At 37.9% G+C, this 17,739-nt stretch overlaps 2 protein-coding genes and 3 pseudogenes across 2 annotated transcripts; 2 read left to right on the top strand and 3 right to left on the bottom strand.

The window, feature by feature from the left end:
• Positions 1-600, bottom strand: LOC148297546 (uncharacterized). The gene has a single exon (XM_088255806.1). The coding sequence runs from the start codon at positions 598-600 to the stop codon at positions 1-3; it is 600 nt and encodes a 199-aa protein (XP_088111932.1).
• Positions 601-3,509: 2,909 nt separating this feature from the next.
• On the top strand, positions 3,510-4,391 carry LOC148297545 (DNA repair protein XRCC3 homolog pseudogene; annotated as a pseudogene).
• Positions 4,392-4,671: 280 nt separating this feature from the next.
• Positions 4,672-7,929, bottom strand: LOC148297544 (uncharacterized). Its single transcript, XM_088247496.1, has 2 exons — positions 7,102-7,929; positions 4,672-5,004 (listed from the first exon to the last, which is right to left on the bottom strand). Exons 1-2 carry the CDS (start codon positions 7,912-7,914, stop codon positions 4,672-4,674), a joined length of 1,146 nt encoding a protein of 381 aa, XP_088103622.1. The 5' UTR covers positions 7,915-7,929.
• A 474-nt stretch (positions 7,930-8,403) lies between these two features.
• On the bottom strand, positions 8,404-9,135 carry LOC148297543 (uncharacterized; annotated as a pseudogene).
• A 2,425-nt stretch (positions 9,136-11,560) lies between these two features.
• LOC148297542 (uncharacterized) lies at positions 11,561-12,055 on the top strand (annotated as a pseudogene).
• Positions 12,056-17,739: the final 5,684 nt, after the last annotated feature.

Below are 17,739 nucleotides of genomic sequence, written 5' to 3'. Positions count from 1 at the left end.
CTACAGGTCCATCAAAAGATCCATGTCTTTGTCCTTTGTCCTAGCTGCATGCACGAGACTATGATGAGCCATTCCCTCATCACCCATATTCAGCACCTCCCACACACCAACTACATCAATTTCACTCCAATTGTAGTTTGGTGAGATCACTGAAGCATAATCTCTGAACATTTCGAAGCCGTTGTTGAAACATTCAACCATTTCATGGTTATATTCTTCAGATTTTGTGAAATTTTCGACGGCATCTTTCTTTCGCTCTTCCAATTTCAACTTCAACGACTCTAACTTTTTGCTCCGACTTTTTGCTTTTAGAGTTTGCTTAACTTCTCCAGCAAATGCTTTGTTCAACTTGTTGGCCAAGTTTCCCATAACTTGGCCATGAATATCACATTTGCTCTCCCACCAATCTGTTGCCTTAGACAAATATTGGAGGTCGTGCTTGACGGCAGAGATTTTGTCAAGCGGATCAGTGCTCTCGGCCTCACTTCCAGATGAAGTGGGATCGTGATTGGGAGTTAGCGGTGGAGATGGGAATGGCACATGCCACGGCAGGTCCCCCGGGTAACTGACTTGGTCGTTTGGAGGCCGTACATCCGACATGTTGAAGTATTGAAGTATTGAAGTACTAGAATTCACAGCTGCCGACTGCAACAAAACAAATAAACGTAGATTCTGTGTCAAGTTGTAAACGACAATATGGTTAGCTTTAGTGGACAATGTTTGCCTGTGAGTAAGACAGATATGAAGTACTGATATGAATGTGGAGAATGTTTGCCTTTGAGTAAGACTGATATGAAGTACTGATATGAATGTTTGCCTTTGCCTTTGAGTAAGACTGATATGAATGTTTACCTTTCCCGTTAATTAAGCTGCCTATGTTGCAGTTATATATAGGAAGGTTCATATATTAGGTCTTTAGTTGGTGCATTAAATTGATGGGATTGCAAACTACACCATTAACTCCTTGGCTGTAATTTACAGCAGTAGAGCATTACATTAACAACAATAAAATTGGCTTACAAACGAAAAAAAGCAAACCTTAATGGGAAATTGGAAAATAGCAAAATAGCAAAATAGCAAAAGTGCAAACTTGGAAATTGGGAAATAAGGAAACTTGGAAAATTGGAAAATTGGAAATAGAACAAAAGGAAAATTGGAAAATTGGAAAATCAGAAATACGAAAAAATGGAAACTTGGAAAATTGGAAAATTGGAAATAGGAAAAAACGAAAATTGGAAAGAGGAAAGTAGGAAAGTAGGAAATAGGAGAAAAGGACACTTGGAAAATTGGAAAAAGGAAAAAAGGACACTTGGAAAATAGGAAAATTGGAAAATAAAGCAACTTCGAAAATTGGAAATTGAACAAAAGGAAACTTGGAAAATAGGAAACAGGAAAAAAAAGATACTCTAAAAACATGAAAATTGGAAAATTGGAAAATTGGAAATAGGAAATAGGAAAAAAGGACAGTTGGAAAATAGGCAAATTCGCAAATTGGAAAATTGAAAATTGGACTATTGGACTATTGGACTATTGGATACCTTGATAATTGAAAAATAGCAAATAAGGCAACTTGGAAAATAGCAAAATTGGAAATAGAACAAAAGGAAAGTTAGCAAATTGGAAAAAGGAAAAAAAGGAAACTTAGAAAACAGGGCAATTGGAAAAAAGAAAATTGGTTAATAGAACAATTGGATAATTGGACAAAAGCTGAAAATTGGATAAATGGAAATAGGAAACAGGGACACATGGAAAATAGGAAAATTGGAAACGAATTGAAATTGTGGAAATGGGAAATAAGACAATTACCATATTGGACAATTTCAATTACTTTCTCAATTACGCAAAGTAGGCAACTTTTTATAATTACATAATATGAAAATAGGAACATTGAAAAATTGGAAAACTGGAAATAGAACAAAAGGAAACTTGGGAAATTGCAAAATAGGATAAAATAGGCACAAAAAATGAAAAATTGGATAATTGGATAATTGCATAATTGGATGACAGATGGAAAATAGGAAAATATGAAAAATGGAAAAATGGAAACGAATTGAGATTGCTGAAATGAGAAATAAGACAATAACCATATTGGTCAATTTGAATGAGTTGATCAATTAGGCAAATAGGCAAATCCCTTTTTTGAATTACATAATGGGAAAATGACCAAGTTCGGAACATCCAAAATAGAAATATATGACAAAAAGGCATACAGTCAACTGGGTAATAACTCCCGCCCAATACTATCCCGCCTAAGACTCCCGCCACTAACTCTCTCTGTTACTCCAAGTCATTAAAACCTGCCTATATTAATCAACCCAGCTATTTGAAATGAAAGCTTCCATCACATTAACTCCTGCTTGCAGCCATTACCTTCCCCACTGATTTCACTCACATCGCATTTAGTCCCCCTTTTTTTCCAATGAAGTCATACACCAGCCTACATTAAATATCAAAGACCATGGACCATAACCTCACACCAAACCCAACGCTTTCAATTACTGAAGGAGGGGAGACTGAAATAGAAGCCAAGTCACCCAATTCACTCACTGCAGACTTGGTCCATGGCATGCAACAATGTTGAGGCAATACCATGTTTTGGAAAAATCTCCATGCAGACATAGTATCAAAAATTGTGGAGGGCCAAGCTAGATGGGATGTCATAAGAAAGCGTACAATTCGCTCTCGTTATCATGCCCGCATGCATCTCGTACATATAAAGGCAATCAAACGAAAAATTGAAATTGCCCATACCACTGCAATTATGGTATTCAAGGAATCATAAGAAATGGCCAAGTTGAAGCAACAACAAGTGGAAAGGGGATTTGAACTATTTCGTAAGTTTGCAAAAATAGTGGATCCGGCAGGAAACTGGGCCAACATCACTGTGGCCGGGGTCATGAATTTCATGGGTCGTGGTCGCCGCACTTGAAGAGTATGCAAACTTCGAATTTGTCAACAGCAGGGAAATGGAACTATGAGGTGGCCTCTTTTTGTATTATGTAACCATGGGGTGGCCTGTTGTTGTATTATGTAAGTTTGGAAATAGGATTTTATGCTATGAGGTGGCCTCTTTTTGTATTATGTAACCATGGGGTGGCGTGTTGTTGTATTATGTAAGTTTGGAAATAGGATTTTATGGAATGATCATGCCTCTTTTTGTATTTGTGCGTATACAGTTTATCGGTGTCCAGGTCAGTGGCGATATAGCAGCAATAACTATACAATAAACATGCGTATAATGGCAATATTATGTCAATAAGAGTACAATACAGAGGTGATAGAGTTACAATATGATCGTATTACAGTACGTACTGCATCAGAATGTTTTTCAAATTATTTGGTCCTCAAAAAGTCAAGAAAAAAAAATTAAGTAATTACAACCTGGAAAAAGGATGAAGTATACATCCCTTAAAAGACATATGGCCTACATTACAGACCTTCAAAATGAACTCTATATATATAATGCATGCCTTGTAGCACCATCACATCCCCCCCTAAATTACAGAAACATGACACCCCAAAACCTCATGCTCCTTCCTCTTTCAACCCCTAAATTATCCATTGGATGCCCAATACTAGATCACTGCTTGGGGGGTGGGATACCCTGCAACTCCATAACAGAATTGGTAGGGGAGAGTGGTTCCGGGAAGACGCAGCTTTGTCTCCAACTTACGGTACGAGCTCAGCTCCCACCCTCACATGGCGGACTAGGGGGCTCCTCCGTCTACATATTCACAGAATTTAGCTTCTCATTTCGTCGATTGCAACAACTAGGCAACCTTTATCATGCATCATACCCCAACTTAATAAGGTTGGAGCCATTGGAAGACATATATGTTCGTGGTGTTCATGATGCTCAAGAACTCATCCATGTCCTTGGAGACATAGAAGCATTTATTGCCATTGATCACACCCGCCTACCTGTCAAACTCATTGTCATTGATTCCATTGCTGCATTGTTCCGATCACAGTATTAGACAACACCGGCAGATTTGAAACGGCGGTCTGAAATGTTCTTCAACATATCTGGGACATTGAAGGGTTTAGCAAATAAGTTTGGGTTGGCGGTGGTTGTCACCAACCAAGTGGTGGATTTTATTGGGCCACATGATGGAGTGAATGGGGTGAGGTTGGGAAACTTGGAGTCCCTGGACACATCAGGCATACGGGTGAGTCCAGCTTTGGGACTGGCTTGGGCACATTGCATAAATTCAAGAGTGTTCTTGGCAAGACATGAGCAATCTATTGGGGTTAACATTCGTAATGCTCCTTAAACAACTATATGTAGTCAAACACATAGGACATTTTACCTTGTATTTGCCCCACATTTGGCCTATGCATCCGCCGAATTTGTAATCAGAAAAGAAGGTTTAGTCGAAGTATCAAGGTAACTGTGTAATAAAGGAATTCTAAGAACTTAATGTTTTGGATCCTTTTGGAATTACATTCCAGGCCCTTTAATTTCGCACTCAAATTATAATAGCAATCTGGAAGCAATACCAGTGCAATAAAAGTACAATAAAATAGCAATCTGGAAGCAATACAGCATGCTGTAGCAATGCAACCCAAATTATGCAAATTTAAAACAATTCCCATTCAGCATAACACGAAACCCACCACAAATAAAAGTAAAGTTTACATGACCTACCAAAGCAACACAAATCATATTGTCTAAGATACATTGCGCAATGGAATATTGTTTTTACAGGTGCTTTTATTGTGGCCTCCGGAACCACACCTTGAGCACTTTCTTCTAATGGTGCCCTCTCCGTCCGAGGGAATTCTTAACTTCTTTCGTCTGCCTGTCATGACCCTTGCCATGGGAGGCAGCACAACTTGACTTCGAACATCTTCAGGAATATCCCACCTTCCGTGAGGCTGTACTGGGTAGATGCTATCCGAATAAGCATCCATCCAAGTTTTCCGAGTGTAATACTGAGAAGCCTTTGAGTATACATTTACTTTCAAGAAGCGGCAAACTGCAACTACATGCTTGCAAGGTAGCTGCTTGTTAAGCTCATAATTTCATACATATACATGCCCAATTTACTTACTTCTTTTGCTTAGTTCCTATAATTCTAAGTTATTTCCCTCCCTTTGTATGTTTTGTAGGCCAATAGAGCAAGAGAGCATAATTCATGCAATTCAAGCATGTTAAGGCCTAATTTGGATGAATGGAAGAAGAGCTTAAAAGACAAACTCATTTTGGCTACAGCCCCCTGCCAGTCCAGTTCCGTAGGTCATATTGCAAGCTTTGTTTCAGCAACCTACACAGCTCGGATGAGGCAGCATTCTTCATGAAAGTTGTTCCAATGGGTGTGTACTATAACATATCCAAAAGTCAGCCCCATTGGATAAATATGGAGTCTGTTACCTAGCAAACACAGAGCCATGCTCAGGATGGATTTTATCAGCGCGCAAAATGAGTTAGCAATTTGTTTTGGCCTTAACTTCCTCCTCCGACCTTGGATTGGCCCAAATGACATATGGCTGGAAAGAAGACATTCTGAACTTCAATTTCGAGTGCTTAAAGTCCTAATTTGATTAAGAGAAGCCCAAGTTGTAATCCCTTGAAGTTGCTGGTTATGCTGACCTCAGCATGTGCTGGTTGGATGCTTGGTCATGGTGAGCTAGGTATGAGCTATCATTTCTGGTTGGAAGCTTGGTCATGGTGACATGAAGATGAGCTAGGGCTGCTGGTGGGATCTATTGGTGAAGTGCATCAACCAATTCAGATTTTATAATGCAAGTGTTGTATGCATTAGTGAAGTGCATCAACCAATTCATCTTTTATAATGCAAGTGTTGTATGCATTAGCCATATTGAATTCAGATTTGTCACTCCCCTCTCCCTATAAATACCACATCCATTCCACATTCAAGACACAACAAATCCTGAGATTCACAACCCCCACAATTCACTCCAACCATCCTCAAACACTCTCAAAATCCCAAACACTCCAACAATCACCAAAACAACTCCAGCAAACCTCTCTTCCATTTCCCTACGAATTTCATCTTCCTTAGCCATCACCACTCACTCAAACTCATCCCAAATCACCTCCATATCCTTCATACATCTTTCTAGAAGTGGGGAAGCTCTTGGAGAAGCATTAGAAGTGGAGAAGCACTTGGAGAAGCCTTGGACACCACAAGAACTTCAGAAAAAAGGGTTTTTCTACTCTTATTGTATTCATTATGTTTTCTCATTTCTGTTCAAGTCTCTTTTCCATTATGAGTAGCTAAATCCATAACTAGGGCTTCGATGTAACCTAACATGAATATTCTGGGTTTATAAGTTTGGAGTTTCAAGTTTGATTCATGATTCATGTTCTTATTCATTATGCTTATAAGTTAACATGCTTGTTTGAATGATTGATCACCATTAGAACTTGTTTGTTAACTATCTTGGTTTGAATTAAGAGTATACACCATGCTTTAATTCGAATTGAACTATGAATAGGAAGAGTATGTATGGACATTCGACAACAGGGATTAGATACATACTTGGTTGTTTAAAATGTTCTTCTATGCTTAATGGGTTCCTAATGCTTAATTTTAGGTTAGACAACAAATGATCAAATTAGGGAATTAGGAACACAAGGTTAGGACCAAACACCATGGCCTAATCATACTTTAGCTAGAATCAATCTTTGAATCTGAATTAGACTTGTTACTTGAATCTTTATAACCCAGAATTGAATTGTTATGGTGATTCGAATGCCCTAGTCTCAAAATCTGTTTTCCAACTCTTAAAACCACTCTTTGTTACATTTGTTTACTTGTTTTTGTTTGCAATTTCATTTTGCTTCTTTTGTTCAACAATCACAACCACTCTTGTTTTAAATTCTGTTTTAGACATAACCTCCTACTTTCTTGAATTTGGTAATCTAAGTACATAACTAGTTTTAACTTCTCAGTCTTCGTGGGTACGACCTCGTACTTGTCTTGCTATACTACTAATTGCCCCGTACAATTGCGAGTTAACATAATATTAACAACACTGCTCAAGCTGAAACTTTCTACAACTACAACTGTTGTTCGTCAAATCTACGAGGCCGTCCATATAACCGTCCAAAACATTATACTGTGCATTATTTACTTTAACCACATTCATCCTTGCAGCATCCTCCAACCTGTTCCTCAACTTCTTCTCTCCAAAATTGGGGCACAATGTTGTTGTGCAATTCAAAGCCAAGTCACGACGTTCAGTGAACCATTTCACAAGGAGATTCATAATTTCCCCTATCAAATGAACCACTGGCATCATCCTTGCAAACCTAAGGACTGAGTTGATTGACTCCGCAATATTTGTTGTCATTACATTGTAGCGGCGTCCATCCATGTGAGCTCTAGACCACTTATGTAACCCTGCCTCTTCAAGATATTGAGCAACATGTTCCTTTCGCTTGATCTTGCGAAAATGACAATCAAATTCAGCAATGGAATAAGATTTCGCAGCCTTCTCAAAGTGCATAAGTATGTGATCATGCTTTTTCAACTTGCAAGTGCGTTTCATGTTCCCCTTCATATGATAAAAGCATATGCCATGTTGCGCCGTTGGAAAAACTTTGTTCCACACATTCTCTATGCTAACATTGCGATCAGAAATAATAACAAGATTGGGACACTCACCAATGGCTTCATGAAGTTTAGTGAAAAACCAATGCCATGATGCATCCGTCTCCAAATCCCCGATCCCAAAAGCAAGAGGATATATATTTCGATTACCATCAAATGCATTTGCTTCAAACATAACACCCTTGTACTTGGATTTTAAATGAGTGGCATCCACAGCTATCACTGGGCGCATGGAAGAACGAAACCCTCTAATACATGCGCCAACCGCCATAAATAAATACACAAAGTGATTGTTCTCATCAGTTTGGATGTGTGTTTTTGTGCCGGGATTCATATGCTCCAATTCATAGCAATAAGCTGAAAGGATATAATATGCCTCCTCCGCTGATCCTCTAATGGACAATAGAGCTAACTCCCTTACTTTCCAAGCTTTCGAATAATGGATGCTGAAACCAAAGTTGTGTTTCACATCTCTCATAATGTCACTTGGTGTGTATATTGTCCGAGAATCCTTAAACTTTCTTTTAAATGAAGTGGCTACAAGTGCTGCAGTTGCTTGACGATGGTTGTCACTTACAACCCTCAAATCACATTCATGGACAGTTGTACACCTCACAATCATGAAGCTGTTATCTCCAAATCTCGATGCTCGGACTCGCCATGGGCATGGACGTTGACAACAAACCACAACCAACCTCTTAGTGCAAGACGATTGCACCTTAAATTCAAAGTGGCCTCTTAATGCCATCAACTGTAACTCCGTCAACAATGCTTTCTTAGTAGAGAAAATTTGCCCAACTGTAATTTTCGGATTCCAATCACTTCACGAAAACCCCCCATCCAAATATGCTTCTCCATCATTTACACTGGCTTCATTGTACCGGTTCTGTTCACCTATTTCATTCGAATAATGTTCACGAATGGGTTCAGATTCTCCTCCTAAACGCATTATTGGCAGTTGGGCAGATGTGTTTAAGCAGCCCAAAATAGGAGGGGCAGAGTACACTGACACTTCATTTCTTTCAGTACCATTATCACCACCATGCATCTGATCCACCTCGCTAAAATCAATCATATCCATAAAATCTGTCCCTACTTCACCTCCCACATCAGTGCCATTTGTATTATTCCAAGTTACTTCACTGCTTTCAACAATGGCAACTGAAGAATGACCCATCCGACTACTATCTGTCGTGATATGCATACTATCAACTACATCATTTCTCAGTCCTTTATCTTCTATACTCACGAGTAAGGGAGCTAGTTTTGAAGGTGTTACCTCACAATTTTACTTCATAAAAAATTTGACATCATCATCGTCCTCAATCTTTATGTGCTTCCACTCATTTGAGGCCACCAAAACTGAGAATTTTAAGCTAACCTTGTCTTCCCTGCCGTTTGTATTACGAATCTGATGCACACGGTCCAACAGTTCAGCAAATTTGATGGTCCGTGGAACTATTATGCCTTTTGACTCACCCCCTTCGTATTTGCACATCTTCTTCGAGGTGACCCATTTTCCATTGTAGCACATGAGAATAACAATTATCTCCATTTCTGACCATGACAAAACAACATTTCATTAACACAATATAACCACAATAACCATACAATACAATAGCAATATAACAACAATATAAAAGCAATATAATAGCAATATAACATCAACATAACAGCAATACGACAGTGAAATAAGAGGAACGCAACAGCAGTACACCAGTAACACATCAGCAATCACACTATACATATATACTACATCAAATGGAAAATCCCAAGTTTCAAGATTCACATATCCAGACCAATCTAAGTGCAATTGGTACAAACCCAGATGACTGGGCATGAATATTCAACAAAACCTAACCCAAAGCAATTAAAGCCAAAACGAATTTATCACAAACCCAAACAATCAAAAGATAACCCATTTCACATAATCCCACTAATTTTAAGAAAATAACCATCAACACTACCTTTTCGAGGTCGGCAATCCACTAAAGCTTCAAGGTTGCTAGCAGCTATTCAGAAGACATACCTAAAGGGAGGGGTTCGCGATTCCAAACAGAGAGCAAGAGACCGAATAGAGGGAGAAAGATACATAACAAAGCTAGAGAGAGAAAGAGCTGCGCTATGAGAAAGAGAGCAAAGAGAGAGACACAAAGTTGCGCTAGAGACAGAGAGAGCCAAGAGAGAGAGAGCCAAGAGAGACACAGAGAGCTGCGTTAGACAGAAACCAAACAGAAAGAGAGCTGTGCCAGAGAGAGAGAGAGAGAGCTGAGTGACCTAAGAGAGAACAAAATTTCTGAAGTTGTGAAAATTCAGCAATAAGTGGACAATAATTTTATATTTATAGGTGATAGTTGTACAAATATTGGGGAGGGGTGGTATTTTTAGTTAAGATTATAAAATTGGTGGCATATACCGCTATTTCCCATTTTTAAACTTATTTTTTTGAAACTTCTATATTAAATCCAAGGGTGAGTGACAACTATAGGTCTAGAAGAATGAGACTCTGACTTTTTAAAGGGACAATTGCAACTTATGTTAATGGATGCAATATAATAGTGGCTATTACTCAATATTGTTGTAGTGAAAAGGTTAACATGAATACTTATTCTTTAATTAAGAATTTTTGTATTATATGCTTTCTTCTATTCAACTTTATGCATATTATGAAATCAGTGTAAAGACAAATCTGTGTCTTAGCCTAAATTGTGGTCTTCTAATCATATCTGGTTTGGAGGAGCTTTAATTGATCAGGAAGTATGAATCCTAATACCATTAGAATACTCAATCAAACAATGCGTTTACATTGAGATAGGAGTATCTTAAGAATTCCTAATTCTATATGAATTAAAAATATCTTATTCCTAAGCAAACATGATCTGTTCGAGTACTCCTTGATGGGTAAGGTACTGGAACAAATGCTTATAAATAAGGTCCCTTCCCTATCGGCAAATACTCACTCATAACAGAAAACTCACCCCATCCAAAGATAGAGATAAAGAGTCGAGTAGGAGAAGAAGATCCTTATTCACAATGTCTGATCAAGGTTAGTATTTGAGATTCAAAGACATGATAGAACTTACATGTGGTATCAGAGCAGGAGGTCTTATTCTCTAATCTAACCTACAGATTTATAAAAGACTGCTATTAAAATAAAATTTTGATCATTAGCATGAAGCATGTAGACTTTAACAAATTGCATATCTTATGTGATAAGGTATGATCAAGGGCATCAAGAATATTTGCTCGATCATGCTTGAAAGGCTATTGATCAAAGACTGTGAATTATTATTTCTTAAATTAAGTAAGCCACAACTACTTAATTATTGCAAGAGTAATTTTCAATCGAAAGATTGATCTATACTTGCATCACAACTGGTAGCCTTTTGTGATTACTTCTATCCACAGATAGTAAGTAAACAAACTGATAACAGATTTGTGGTAACATATGGATGAAGGGACTGAACAAACTAATAAGAAGACTTCTCAATGCACAGATGAGAAGTTCTAGGTGTGCAGGAAGTTTGTTCAAACTCAAAATCCAGTATTTAGGAACATGTTCAAATCACAACCCACAAGTGTGAATTGATAACGTTTAAGTAAAGTTTAATGGGGATAGTTATTTATTAATTGTTATATGTTTACAATGAATCCTTCAAACTATCAATCCATTGAAACACTGACTGGATCGAATTACCAAAAATGGAAGCAAGATCTGGAGATTTCTTTAGGTTTTCTTGATTATGATTATGTGCTTAGAGAAGAACCTATTCAAGAACTAGCTGTAGATGCTTCTTCAACAGTGAAAACCAAATATGCCAAGTGGGAAAAGGCTAATCGTATGACTATGCTGATTATGCAAAGGTCAATGGATCATTCGCAAATTTGAGAATGCTAAACAATACTATGAAGCTATTGCACAGAGATTCAAGGAGTCTGAGAAAGTTGTCAAAAGTACCTTACTAAATCAGTTGATTAATATGAGATATGATGGACAAGGATGTGTGAGAGTTCATATCATGAATCTGATTGACATTGGAACTAAGTTCCAGGATTTGGAAATGAATGTAGATGAAGATATGATGGTTCATCTTACTTTGAATTCACTACCTAAGGAGTTTAAGTCTCTCAAAGATACCAACATTGCTCAAAAGGAAAGCTAGACACTGAATGATCTTATCACCATATGTGTTCAACAGGAACGCAATATAATAAGAGAAAGAGGTGCAAAAATGGTGAATCTGGTGCAGTCAAAGCAAAATAAGGAATATAGGAACAAAGGCACTGCTGCTGGAAAAGAGAAAGAAAAGGAAAAGGATAATAACAATCCAAAAGCTCTAAAACTAGTAGGATTGAAATGCTTCTTCTGTAAGAAAACTGGACATATGAAAAAGGGATGCATAAGGTATAAGAAATGGTTGGACAAACAGAAAACTAAAGGGGTTCATAAAGAGGAGGCTGCCAAGCAAGGATGAAGTGAAGGTGTTCGTAGGCAATTGGAGTAGTTAGGATTGAACTAGATTCTGGTTTTGTTTTTGATTTAGAAGATGTGGTTTATGTTCCCTCAATGTGGAAGAATCTCATCTCAGTTACTAGGCTTGTAAAGTCAAAGTTCACTTTGAACTTTGATGATTTTGGTTGTTCTATTTTCAGAAATAAAAGTTTAATTGGAAAAGCAAGTATTGTGGATGGTATGTTTCGATTAAACTGCAAAGAAACTATACAAATCAACTCAGTTCAATCCAAACCATGCAAAGAATTATCATTTAAACTATGGCATAAGAGACTTGGAAATATTTTGAAGGAAAGAATCGGTACACTATGCAAAGAATTAGTTCTACCACCTTTGAATCTTGATAATGCAGATGATATATGTACAAAATGTACAAAGGGAACATTGACCAACCTAAGAAAGAAAGGTGTCGTAGGAAGTCAAAGTGTATTGTAATTAATCCATACAGACATATGTGGACCATTCCCAACTCCAACTTATGAAGGGTTTAACTACTTCATCACTTTTACAATTGACTACTCGAGTTTTGGACATGTTTTTCTGATAAAAGAAAAGTCCAGTGCTTTGGACATGTTCAAATTTTAAAAAGCTGAAGTGGAAAACCAACTAGACCTAAAGATCAAAGTTGTAAGGTCTGATAGAGGAGGGGAGTTCTATGGGAGGTTCGATGAAACTGGGAGGAATCCTGGTCCTTTTGCAAAGGTTTCTACAGCAAGAAGGAATCATTGCTCAATACACTAATCCAAGGACTCCACAGCAAAATGGAATTGCAGAGAGGAGAAATAGAACTCTAAAGGATATGATAAGAAGCATGATGTGTTGCACAAGCTTACCAATTTTTCTGTGGGGAGAAGCTTTGAAAACAACAAATTACATACTCAATCAAGTACCAACCAAGAGTATCAACAATATCCCTTATGAAGTTTGGAATAAGAGAAAACCAAGCTTGAAACATTTGAAAATATGGGGCTACAAGGCAAAGGCAAAGTTGTATAACCCTATGGAAAAAAAGCTGGATTCGAGAATTGTAAGTGGTTATTTCATAGGATATCTAGATAGAACTAAAGGATACAGATTTTATTGTCCTAAAAACACTACTAGATTTGTAGAAACTCAGAGGGCAGTGTTTATAGAATCTGAAAGTGAGACAATCGAAGATGAAAATTTTGAGTTTGATGAAGGTATTGCAGAAATTGGGGAAACAATGCAAATTGACATTTTGGTTTTACCAAGTTTTGACTTGAATGGCAATTAAAACAACCAAGAAGGGCAAACTGGTACAGACACTATGGTAACTAAAGAAGAAACTCACGAAAATCAAGTTTTACTACCTGAAAATCAAGATGCAGTTCAAACACAAGAAGACACTAATAATCAGACAAATGTAGGACTAAGAAGGTCAGAAAGACCAAAGAAACGTGCTTTACATGATGATTATTATGTTTACTTTCAAGACTTAGAGCATGATGTGAATGACATTGAGGATCCTATGAATTTCAAGCAAGCAATGATTAGTGACAAAAATGAAAATTGGTGGCTGCTATGAAATCAGAATTAGGTTCCATGGAAAAGGATGGAGTTTGGGAGTTTGTGCCTTTACCACAAGGGTGCAAACCAATTGGCTGCAAGTGGGTGTTCAAAACCAAGAGAAATTCAAAGGGGCAAATAGATAGATATAAGGCTAGATTGGTGGCTAAGGGGTTCACACAGAAAGAAGGAACTGATTTCAATGAGACCTATTCACCTGTCTCAACAAAAGACTCCTTTCGAGTGATGATGGCTCTAGTAGCTCATTTTGATTTACACTTGCATCAAATGGATGTTAAGACTGCATCCTTGAATGGAAACTTGGAAGAAGAAATTTATATGCAACAACCAGAAGGTTTCATTCAAGAGAAGGGAGAAAATCTGGTTTGCAAGTTGTGTAAATCAATCTATGGTCTCAAACAAGCATCTAGACAGTGGTATATAAGATTCAACGAGGTTGTTGAACTATATGGTTTTACAGAGAATGTTTTAGATGAGTGCATTTACATTAAGATGAGTGGGAGTCACTTCATAATTCTGATTCTTTATATAGATGACATTCTGCTAATTGGCACCAACATGTCCATGTTACATGATTGCAAGGCATTCCTAGCTAAACATTTCGACATGACAGATTTGGGAGTAGCCTCATATATTTTGGGAATCGGAATTAGCATAAATAGAAAGAGAGGTTTGTTGGGACTATCACAAAAGACTTATATAGAAAAGATACTCAAAAGGTTTAACATGCAAAGGCTGTGCAAGGTCAGATGTGCCTATTTTGAAGGGAGATAAATTTAGTACTGATCAAGCACCAAAGACTGATCTAGGAAAGCGTGAGATGGCAGATAAACCTTATGCATCATTAGTGGGGAGTCTCATGTATGCACAAGTATGCACCAGACCTGATATTGCCTTTTCAGTAAGTGTATTGGGAAGATTTCAGTCAAATCCTGGACAAGCACATTGGATTGCTGGAAAAAGGGTCATGAGATATTTGCAAAGATTAAAGGACTATAAGTTGGTTTACAAAAGGAGTGACAGACTAGAAGTAGAAGGTTATGCTGATGCAGATTTTGTAGGTTGCAAAGATGACTTGAAATCTACATCAGGATATGTTTTCCTATTTGCTGAAGTGGCAATATCATGGAAAAGTAACAAGCAGCCACTCACAGTTGCATCGACTATGTTGGCAGAATTTCTGGCTTGTTATGAAGCAACCACTCAAGCTATGTGGTTAAAGAACTTTATCACTAGTTTGGGTGTAGTTGAATCAATTCAATGACCTATACAGCTTTGGAATGATAACAGTGCAACAATACTTTTTGCAATAGGGAATAAAAGAACCAAGGCATCAAGAATTTTGGAAGTTAAATTCTTTGCTGTCAAAGAAAAGATTAAAGATGGGCATACTGTGTTGGAGCACATTGGCACAAATGAAATAGTTGCAGATCCACTTACTAAGGGGTTACCAAATGCTGTTTTTCACAGACATGTGATTAGCATGGGATTGACAGTTCATTTGGATGACTAAAACAATGGGAGTTTTTATCAAGTTTTGGTAGTTTTAACTAGTTTTGCTATTTTCTATTAAAATTCATACAGTGGTGTTTTAATTTGGATGATTTTCAGTTTAAGGATTCAAATATAGTATATTTATGCAATCTAGTTTATATGCACATGTGATTACTTGAATATATGTGGGTGGCATAGCATGCATTTAAGGTAGCCATGAGAGGATTGCATTCATGACAATTTGCTATTTTGGTTATGCAATTTGAGACCTTGGTAGTCATTTACAGGGACAAAGGAATTAGATGACCTTTGTTTAAAGCATTTTCAATAAGGTCATCTACATTCTACAGTTTTAATCTTGATCCCTTATGTGGTGTTGAAGAGTTTTATGTGTGATTATAAAGACTTTGATAACTATATGATCAATAAGTTTCAATAGTCTGTTATAATGTTTCTTCATTGACAGTGGCTTAGTGGGAATTTTATTTGGATATACTTTCACAAGGCCTTAAAGTGATCAATATGAGTTTTCCTTAGTGATTATTTGACCAAGTGGGAGACTGTAAGACATATCCGTGTCTTAGTCTAAATTGTGGTCTTCTAATCATATATGGTTTGGAGGAGCTTTAATTGATCAGGAAGTATGAATCCTAATACAAGTAGGATACTCAATCAAATAGTGCATTTACATTGAGATAGGAGTTGTTGAGGTTTTTTTCCGTTGGACGGGTCGTCTGAGTTTGTTGATTCTTGGACTACCATAGAGTGATGAATCAAGCCTTCATTGCCCCTTTTTCTGAGTTAGAAAGAACTAAGTCCAAAGCATCCCGAGGGAGAAGCAAGTCTCAGGGGAGTACTTCGTTCTTCTTCCAGTAGCTGCATGTTTTGTGTTGATGTTTCCGACAGCTAGACGAAGAATTGGAGATGGTGCATTGATGTTGCACAGGCTTGGCATGAGAGTTTGCTTTAGTGAATTAAGATACTACTAGGCTTGGCATGAAAGGCTTGTGGCATAGGAGCTAAGAGAAAATGAGTATAAAGAAAGGATTAAGACTTGAGATTTTGGGTGTTTTCGGTGACTAGACGAAGAGTTTGCGATGTCTGCGTTTTCTTACCAAAAGAGTAATGACTATGGTTTCAACTTTGCCTGAGAGGATGTGTGTTTCAGATTTGGGATGGAGCTTTTTGATTGAGAGAGAGAGAGAGAGAGAGAGAGAGAGAGAGAGAGAGATAAAGGATGGGTGGCTTGAGTAGATTTCTAGCAGCTTAACCATTGCTTGGTCATGCTTTGGATGGTTGAAGATGACTTGCTGATGTTGAACTGAGATTATGTGAGCTTGGCATGAGAGCTAAAGACCCACACGTTTAGCAAATGAGAATGCTTGTGTTTGGCTTGGTGTTGGATATGCTTGAGGTTGGGTGTTGATAATTTGTTGTTTGTGGCTATGGCTATGGGGATTTAAGAGTTTCAAGAGAATGAGGATGGGAGGAAAAGTTTGAGGTTTGAAGGCTGTGGTGTTTACAGCTTGGAAAGAAGGAAAAGCTTGGAGTTATGTTTGGTGAGGCTTTATGGATTTAAGAGTTTCAAGAGAAGGAGGATGGGAGGAAAAGTTTGAGGCTTGAAGGCTATGGTGTTTTTTAGCTTGGAAGGGTATGAGGAGGAAGAAAAAGCTTGGAGTTATGCTTGGTGAGGCTTTATAGGGAAGATGAAGGATTTCAAAGATGAGAAAGTAGAAGAAATGGTTGTGGTAGCTAAGGAATGGCTGGGATGGCAGCTGGAATGCTTGCAGCAGCCGAAGAAAGGTGGTTTGATGGTTACTGGGGTGCTTGAGCAACCAAGAGATGTTAGTCGATGGTTTTTGGGATGCTTGCAGCAGCCAAATGATGGAGGTTGATGGCTTAGGAATGACTGTGATGGTTGCTGGAATGCTTGCAGCAACTGAAGAAAAGTGAGTTCTCATGGTTGCTGAGAGGCTTGCAGCAACCAAGATGGGTTGGTTTTGTTTGGGCAATGCCTCCCAATTTATAGAAGGTGAAGGCTCTCTTTAATTTCCAATAGATAAAAGGAAGTATTGGAGCTAGTCTATTTCCAATAGGTAAAAGGGAACATTGGGACATTTTTATTTCCAACAGATAAAGCTAGGCATTGGAAAATGACTATTTCCTATGGGTAAAAGGAAGTGTCGGAATTGGCTTGTTTCCAATGGGTAATAGGGAGTGCTTGAAGAATATCTCATTTTCTCACCCACATTGGAGAACTCCAAGTAATGGGCTTGGACTTTGGTGCTCCCAAGTAGCTAGCCCAAAGTCTCCATTATCCAAGAGCTTACGTGGGCCTTGTGGACCTCCGTAACCTTCCACACCACAATCCCTCGTGCAAGCCCCGTAAACCACATGACTTGGGTTCATGTGAGCTTGGTAAGTGATTGGCATAGGAAAAATGTATTATTGGTTTAGCATGGCATGTACACTATTTCTATATTTATTTAATAAATTAATTCCTAAAATATAGATTGGATTGATGCATGACCAACATTATATGTTATATAGGGCTTTAGGCTTCCTGTGACTTTTTTGGGCCTCAACAGGAGTTTCTTAAGAATT

The sequence above is a fragment of the Prunus avium genome, chromosome 1 (assembly GCF_965620075.1).
Source record: "Prunus avium chromosome 1, drPruAviu1.hap1.1, whole genome shotgun sequence".
In the NCBI taxonomy this organism is placed as follows: domain Eukaryota; kingdom Viridiplantae; phylum Streptophyta; class Magnoliopsida; order Rosales; family Rosaceae; genus Prunus; species Prunus avium.
The sequence above is the reverse complement of the archived record's forward strand: the minus strand, read 5'-3'. Positions and strand labels throughout refer to the sequence as shown.

Excerpts from the sequence above, each read along its gene's own strand:
- LOC148297546 (XM_088255806.1), bottom strand. The coding sequence starts at position 600 with ATGTCGGATGTACGGCCTCCAAACGACCAAGTCAGTTACCCGGGGGAC.
- LOC148297544 (XM_088247496.1), bottom strand. The coding sequence starts at position 7,914 with ATGAATCCCGGCACAAAAACACACATCCAAACTGATGAGAACAATCAC. Across the intron at positions 5,005-7,101 it reads CAAGGATGAATGTGGTTAAA|CTACCTTGCAAGCATGTAGT; the intron begins GTAAATAATGCA and ends CTTAACAAGCAG.